The 8,891-nt window shown below is 41.4% G+C and overlaps 1 protein-coding gene across 1 annotated transcript; it reads left to right on the top strand.

The window, feature by feature from the left end:
* The first annotated feature begins 5,875 nt into the window (after positions 1–5,875).
* Positions 5,876–6,853, top strand: LOC140116974 (olfactory receptor 10A3-like). Its single transcript, XM_072133402.1, has one exon. It carries the CDS (start codon positions 5,876–5,878, stop codon positions 6,851–6,853), a length of 978 nt encoding a protein of 325 aa, XP_071989503.1.
* The last annotated feature ends 2,038 nt before the right edge of the window (positions 6,854–8,891 follow it).

The following is an 8,891-nucleotide window of genomic DNA, read 5'->3' on the forward strand; positions in this document are numbered from 1 at the left end:
AACAATTTTTGGGAGTGCCACATACAGGCACTCAATCTATTCAATTTTTCTGGAGGGCCACCTACCTGCTCCTCTGGTTTGAAAACTTTTTTGGACTGCCACATACAGGCACTCAATCTATTCAATTTTACTGGAGGGCCACCTACCTGCTCCTCTGGTTTGAAAAGTTTTTTGGACTGCCACATACAGGCACTCAATCTATTCAATTTTTCTGGAGGGCCACCTACCCGCTCCTCTGGTTTGAAAACTTTTTTGGACTGCCACATACAGGCACTCAATCTATTTCATTTTTCTGGAGGTCCACCTACCCGCTCCTCTGGTTTGAAAACTTTTTTGGACTGCCACATACAGGCACTCAATCTATTTCATTTTTCTGGAGGGCCACCTACCTGCTCCTCTGGTTTGAAAACTTTTTTGGACTGCCACATACAGGCACTATCCAAATTAAATTGTCTCCATAGCAGCCTCCACACGTTGTCTCCATTGCTACCTCCAAAAGTCGTCCATATAGCTGCCTCCATACATCGTCCCCTTATCAAACGAGGTGTGTCAGGCAGAAATTTGGGTTGTTTTCATGGATTCCACATCAAAGTTGTTAACTTTGTCGCCACCCTGCTGTGTTATCCACAAAATATACTGGCAAACTTTTATCATTTACCAATATTATTTCAGCGCTTCTTGCACATCTGTTTACATTCCCCTCACCCGGCATATCCTAAACTTATAAGAACGCTACTACACTTGATCTTATACAAAAGGTTCTTAGAAGTGCTGTTTGGGGAGTAGCCTAGAGACAGGGGCTTGGATTGGCGAAAGCTCGCCTGGCAGCGGAGCGCCAGCTCCATGCGCATCATGCGCTTCTTGCGCATCTGTTTACATTCCCCTCACCCGCCATATCCCAAACTTATAAGAACGCTACTACACTTAACTTGGTGCAGGCTGGGACCGAGTCTGACCCTGGGGCTGGTCATATACTGCCGACGCAGAGAATTGCGGGGCCTACCTCGGTCCAGGTCTCAAAGGTCTAGTATACCTCCTCCTCCTCCCACCCCTCCTCCACCTCCTCCTCCTCCGAATTACCATCCGTGGCCATGGCGCCATCAGTCGGTAGCTCTAGGCACAGCAGCAGTGCCGTCGCTAAGCGACAGCAGGCGGTGCTCAAACTGCTGAGCCTAGGCGATAAAAGGCACACCGCCCAAGAGCTATTACAGGGCATTCCACATCAAACTTGTTAACTTTGTCGCCACCCTGCTGTGTAATCCACAAAATATACTTGCAAACTTTTATCATTTACCGATATTATTTCAGCGCTTCTTGCGCATCTGTTTACATTCCCCTCACCCGCCATATCCTAAACTTATAAGAACGCTACTACACTTGATCTTATACAAAAGGTTCTTAGAAGTGCTGTTTGGGGAGTAGCCTAGAGACAGGGGCTTGGATTGGCGAAAGCTCGCCTGGCAGCGGAGCGCCAGCTCCATGCCAAGATCCAACTAACATAGTTTTAACTGCAGCACCTTTAATCTACTACTAGTTCACTGCCTCCATACATGGTCCCCTTATCAAACGAGCTGTGTCAGGAAGAATTTTGGGTTGTTTTCATGGCTTCCATGTTAACATTGTCGCCACCCTGCTGTGTAATCCACAAAATATACTGGCAAACTTTTATCATGTACCGATATTATTTGAGCGCTTCTTGCTCACCTCCTTTGGTTCCTCTCTGCCACCCATTGGTTTGAAGCCTGAGTCCATTTAGGGTATGTCGCCATGACACTCTCTAGCCTGCTGCCGCTGCCTCTGCATGCCGTCCCCTATAGTGTCAGGGTCAATTATTGCATGTTTTAGATGCTATCTAGCTTCATTCTGTCACTCTGTCATGGCCATGCTGTTGCCCATAGTTTTGGCATAATGGTGCGATTAAGCAGCCTCAGAGACATCCATGCATGCTGCCCCTGCTGTTTCCTGTCCATTTCCGTGGTGTTTCCATCCTTTTCTGAGGTTCCCAGGTGTTTGGCCAAGCTTCCCTGTGCAGAGCCTTGGTCCCCTTGAAAAATGCTCGAGTCTCCCATTGACTTCAATGGGGCTCGTTATTCGAGACGAGCACTCGAGCATCGGGAAAAGTTCGTCTCGAATAACGAGTACCCGAGCATTTTAGTGCTCGCTCATCTCTAACTGTTACTTATCAAAGCGATTCTGAGATTGTTTTTTCCCCACATGTTGTACTTCATTTTAGTGGTAAATTTTGGCTGATAAGTTTTGCGTTTATTTACAAAAAAAAGAAAAAAATGATGAATTTTTAGAAAAATTTGCCATTTTCGAAATTCAAAATCACCGCGTTTTCAGGCAGATCGATTTACCACCTAAATAACTTGCAGAATAACATTTCCCATTTGTCTACTTTACATTTTCATAATTTTTGAAATGTTTGGATAATTTATTTTGACGACACGCGGCCTACAAATCGAATAGCGATTTTCCGTATTTTCAGAATTGACTATTTTGGGGATAAATACTGTTTGAAATCAAATTTTACATATTTAGCAACAAAAACCCCCTATATAACCAACCCATTTTCAAATCTGCACCCCTCAAACTATCAGAAACAGCATTTACAATGATTGTTAACCCCTTGAGATCTTCATAGTAATTGAATCAAAATGGCGGTGAAATTTAGAATGGTCAAATTTTGTCGGTTATACGTTCATTTAGCCCTAAAATTTAAACATTTCCAAAAGATAAAAAGAGAAAACTCATTATAAAATTTGTTCTACAATTTCTCCTGAGTGCAGCGACCCCCCACATGTGGCCGTTACTTGTGTTATGGGGGCACAGCGAGGCGCAGAAGGGAAGGAGCACCCTGCAGCTGCCAGGATTTTAGTTTTCTCGTTGCCCCCTTTTGAAGGCTATAAAATTTTCTCTTTTCCGTTATTTGGGCCATGTGATGGCATTTTTTTTGCGGGACGAGATGCTTTTTCCAGTTTTACCATTTTGGGGTTGGTATCGCCTATTGTTGAAAATTTAGGAACTTTTTTTGAGGTCATGAGTAGAAAAGCATCAATTCTGTACTGGATTTTTTACTTTTTTTTTTTTCGTGTTCACCGTATAGCCTAATAATCCTGTTATCTTTATTATATGGGTCGATACGATTACGTGGAGACCAGACATGAATATTTTTTCTTATGTTTTACTAAATTTGCCAAATAAAACCCTAATGTGGGGAAAAATCTATCATTTTTGCATCGCCGTCTTCCAAGTGGCATAACATTGTTACGTTTTTGGCTACAGAGCTGGTTGATGGCTTGTTTTTGCGGGACATGATGTTCTTTGCAAAGGTATCATTCTGGAGTACATATGTTTTGTTGATCACTTTTTATTGCATTTTTAGTGGGATATAATAGGTAAAAATCATAATTTTTGGAGGGTTTTTAACGTTTTTTTCTTACAGCGTTCATCATATGGGTTCAATAGTTATTTAGTTTTATTCTATGGATTGTTACGGACGCGGTGATACTATATATGTGGGGTTTGTGTTATGATTTAGACTTTTTTGAGTGTTATATGTCTTTTATATGTTTTGGGGCTTATGGGCATTTTTAGTGATGTATAAAGTAATTTTTTATTGAAAAACATTTTTTTCTACATTTTTTTACATGATCCACCATGGGATATGAACAAGCAATCATCTGATTTAACGGGTTAAACACCCGCGATCGGAGCCTACTCCGACCGCTTGTGTTAGCCGGGGATGTCAGCGGTAGATTACCGTTGAAATCCCGTGGCTAACGATGCCGGTTCGGCTGCTATGCAGCGCTGAACCGGCATCGTCTCTGCGCAGTAGCTGCACTGCGCTGAGCGCTATTCGCGGGACTCAGCGCAGTACAGCTTTGGCGCAGAGCGCTAAGGGGTTAAGGACCATGTGACAGCTTTCTGTGGAACCGTTTCATGCGACAACCACAAATTTTGTCACTGAAATGTGTGTTTCGGTGCACAGTTGGACCCTGTACCACATTTAGCATTTCACACACCCCATGTTTGTACTGTTTTTAGTAAATGTGGCCCATTGTTATGCGCAGATCTTTGCTTTGAATGACCTGCTCTAGTGGGATGCTGTTTCACTGCTTCTTCTTCCAGTCTCTTCCACAGATCTGGGACTGTTGTGGGTTTTTTGGCCATAATTTTGTCACCAAGGATTTTCCAGAGGTTTTCTGTTGAGTTTAAATCAGGACTCTGAGATGACGATTTAATTGTTTCAATGTTTTCTCTTAAAGAACTTCTTTTCTCGTTTCCATGTGTGACTGGGGCCATTGTCCTGCATGAAAATTGCTGGCTGATTAAGTGTTGAACACAAGGAAGGAGCCACATGTTGTTAAAGAAGGTTCTGATACACACTTCTATTCCCTCTGCCATGTAGTTGTAGAATATATTTCCCGAACCACGACACTTCCTCCACCATCGACTTCTTTACACACTTTGGTTTAGTCTTTCCCTAGTTAGTTGACAAAAACAACGTTTCCCATCAGATTTAATCAAATTAAGCTTGTTCTCATCACTAAAATGAACTGTGGACACTTCTCACCTGTCCACACAACATGCTCCTCAGCAAAGGTGAGTCTAGCCCTGGGGTTGGGAACCTATGGCTCATGATCAAGATGTGGCTTTTTGATGGCTACACCTGGCTCTCAGGACAAATCTCTCATAAGTAGTGATTGGTTCTTTGTGTGTTTAAGACACAAACCGCTGATCACAGGCAGTGGTAACATCGCTGCCTGTGTCCTGTGTGCAACCTAGGCATTGTCCTGATCCTTAGATGATGGCGCCTGGGTCATAGAGAGAAGTAGACACCAGCATCTACAAGGAGTGCAGGAACCACAAGGAGCCAGCTGCAGGGAATGTAGGTAGGTGAGTATTAATGAATGGGGCTACCTACCTAATTTTGATCAGTATCTTTTACAATTATCTAATTTGCATTTTTATTCTGTGCTTTAGAATATATGTAATAATCAAATAAATTGAAACCTTTTTAGTGGCTAGAAAACTATTTTGTGGAATCTACTTTTTTAACAGATTTCAAATAATTTTATATTTTCTATCTCAGGTACCTTTTATGAAATGTCATAAATTCATAACCTGCTTATTTTAATTATGAAAATATAAGGTGGTTGATTAAATCACTGTAAAATATTGTGGTCTTTAGGTTCTGTGGGTTCTGTTGTTACTTTTGTGCTGTCTAAAGAATCTCTGTGATTCTTTGTTTACATATCTGAGCTCTGATAAATGGGAGGGGCCAGCAGCAGGAGATTATGACTGTCTCAAACTGAGCAGTGGGAGAGAAAAAGGAAGCTGTGTATGCATGTCGCTGCAATGACCATTTTGCATATAGATTCGCATGTAAAATATGTACAGAATATGTACAGAATAAGGTGTAGCTGACACTTTTTTAACACAAGGAAAAGAAAAAAAATTGCTAAATGCCATCTCTTCCGACATGTATCTAACCATTTGTTGGCTGTGGCTTTAAAACTAGACTGAAACCATCGGCACAATTCGAGAATTTTTTAAATGTTATGATATTTTATTTTAATTATTGATTATAAATTTGTTTTAAAAAATGAAACAGCTATGAAGTTCACATTTAAAATATGTTTTTTTTTTACCTTTTATAAATTTGATAGAAACAAAGGTTTATATCTTTATTTTTAGAATTTGTTTTCATTTTTTGAAGTCATTACAAATATTGTACACATTTTTAATATCTCCTCCTTGTGACAATGGATATAATCAAATCCTAAAATGCTGAAACTGTATCAATCTAATTTTGCATATTTATGTATTTTTTATCCATTGTTTTCAAGGTCTTTTGGAGCAAAGACAGAAAATGGAAAATCAATCTGCAGTTTCAGAAGTTTTCTTAGTCGGATTTCCGGGGCTTCCTGAAGACATGCACAGCCTTGTGTCCACTGTGATGTTTTTGGTTTACATCTTCTCCCTTACAGCCAATGGCAGTGTCATCTGTTTGGTCACCTTAAATGCATCTCTTCATCAGCCCATGTATCTGCTAATAGCCAACCTCACCACCTCTGGTCTGTTATTCGACACAGTAACTTTGCCAAAACTCATCGCCAGATACTGGTTTGGATCTTCTTCTATTAATTTTAAAGTCTGCCTCTTCCAAATGTTCTTGGTCCACTCGCTCGGCAGCCTTGATTCTTTCCTGTTGATGGAGATGGCCATAGACCGATACGTTGCTATCTCCCAGCCCCTAAGATATTCCTTGATTATTACCAATAAGAGACTTGTGGTTATTTGTGTCATGACTTGGATTGTTTTAGGCCCATCTACAAACCCATTTGTTGCTATGCAAACTTCAGAAGTTGTTTTATATTGTCCATCATCACCTAAAAATATAAACACCTTATTTTGTACCCAAACTACAGTCACGGCGTTAGCATGTAGAGATGCCACCTACCCTAGGAAATTAGCTTTTGTGGGTGCAATGGTGGTTCTCCTTGTGCCTTTAGGGATCATTCTGATTTCTTACTTCTTGATCTTACTAGAGATCTTCACATCATCTCGCTCTGAAAATTTACAGAAAGCTTTCTATACCTGCGCAACCCATCTGCTGGTTGTGACTTTATATTACATGCCTCGAATCTTTACATACATTGTCACTAATATTCCTTCAATAATTATTATAAAGCCAGATATCAATGCTCTTCTTCTGTTTTCTTTCTCGAATGTCCCACATATGGCAAATCCTATTATTTATTTTCTCAGGACAAAAGAAATCAGGCAAACGTTGGCCAAATCTCTTCAGAGAATCAAATACAGAGTTTGCCATATGTCCATTTGTTAACATACAAACTATTGAAAGTAATTGTCAACTTTTGTTTACTCATCTATGTAAGTAGATTCTATGTAAATCCCATTTAATTTAACTTTAAAAAAGTAAAAATACATATTAGGCAATATATTCCTAGTCCGTTCTGCTTTTTTAAGTTTTTCTTTGTGTTACGAATGTAATATCTAATTAAAGAGATGATTAAAATAAGAAGACCTTGTCCTAAATCTGCCGAAAAAGTTATAAGAAAATACAAATAGGAAAGTACCACTGAATATTTATAGTGCTGTGTTTAATTTTTTTATTACAATATTTATATACTTACATTGGAAAATAGTGTATAACATATCTGATGTTAATAACTATTAATACAAGAATTTATGTTCAGCTATTGCAATTTATTCTGAATCTATTTATAGTACAATAAAGATATTTTATTTTATTGAGGATTTAAATTGTCTCTTTACAAATTTGTAATGTTATGCCTGGTGCAAAATATGGATAACTGTCTATATGGTGAGCAAAGTTTTTAGCATGGTGTAGCGTTAGGCGTCTTGTTGGCACAACGGTCAGCATGATGTCTTGCTCTACTGATGTTCTTGGTAGCAGGACATGCATAAAGCTTCTAGGTTCTCCACAAGTTCTTGGGAATCTCTAGCTTTCATATGGAAAATTATGATGAGGGAGTCCAAACCCGCAACATTGGGTTTGTACCAAATTTGGGGGTCTTGTGGTCATGGACCAGAAACCAAAATTTATTCAAAACATTGGGTCCTAGTTCATTATTCAGTGCTAAAACTCAGCAACCAATCAAGCAGAGCTTAGCCCCCTCAAACTTGGGCATGGCTGTGATTGGCCAGACAGAAAATGTGACCATGCTGTGTAACAAGCAATGGTAAAAACTTGGCCCTTCCTCTCACTGTCATAAAAGATGCAGAGGGGAACACCAGGTCCTGGGGTGTAACATGAGGCTGTACAGAATGTGTCCTAATCCCTAGAGGCTTAGGGGGCCCATAAGGTGTCACTTTCCCATAGGAGAAGACTAGTACTATAACCCATACATTATAGTGGGGGACCTTGCTCCATCAACTTCAAGTTACACCACTGACCAGGCCCTTCTTCTTGTTGCTATAAAAGATACACTGGGTATCCAGATGCATTTTTGGTTAACTCATCACTAAACAGGGCAACTTCCCTGTAAAAAATGGGTTGGATAAAGTACTTAAAATAATTTTAATTGACAAGGAAATTAAATAAATAAGAAAAATTAAAAAACAAACAAAATAAAATAGATTTTATACAAGTGTCAGAGGTCCAGGGGGAGGAAGAGGAGTTTGATGTAGATGTGGTTGAAATGAGGCAGAGGAAGAAGTAGCTAACAATAGAAACCTTGCTCAGGGACTGACACAGCCAATTCTCATGGAATACACACCTGTGAATGTAAGAATGTGTCACGGTTACACCCGCGATCCTCGGTACGGATTGAGGGTGTACCCGTGCCTGCTGCCGCGGTCCCCGCTCCCCCAGCTCTCACTTACCTCTCCTGGCTCCGGCCTGCACTCTTGCTCCCAGCATGTAGGCCGCATGCTTCTTCCATGCAGTCGCATGCTCCTGCCACTAGAGGGGGCGCGCGCAGACTTCTCCCAGCCTTAAAGGGCCAGCGTCCTCCTTATTGGCTCTGGCATTCCTGGCTCGGCTATATAGCCTGGCGACTCCCAGCATCCCCTGCCGGATCTTCAGGTCATTCTGCTGGAGTGAAAGCCTTCCTGAGTGTTTCCATACGCCTCCGTGTTCCTGTGGTGATTCCCGTGTTCCTGTGGTGATTCCCGTGTTCCTGTGGTGGTCCTGCATTCCTGTGGCGGTCCTGCATTCCTGTGGCGGTCCTGCCTGCCTGCCTTCCCGTGGTTCTGCCTTCCTGCCTTCCCGAGGTCCTGCCTGCCTGCCCTCCCGTGGTCCTGCCTGCCTGCCTTCCCGTGGTCCTGCCTGCCTGCCTTCCCATGGTCCTGCCTGCCTGCCTTCCCGTGGTCCTGCCTGCCTTCCCGAGGTCCTGCCT

The sequence above is a fragment of the Engystomops pustulosus genome, chromosome 2 (genome assembly GCF_040894005.1).
Source record: "Engystomops pustulosus chromosome 2, aEngPut4.maternal, whole genome shotgun sequence".
Lineage (NCBI taxonomy): Eukaryota > Metazoa > Chordata > Amphibia > Anura > Leptodactylidae > Engystomops > Engystomops pustulosus.

Coding starts and splice junctions, on each gene's coding strand:
- LOC140116974 (XM_072133402.1), top strand. CDS start 5,876: ATGGAAAATCAATCTGCAGTTTCAGAAGTTTTCTTAGTCGGATTTCCG.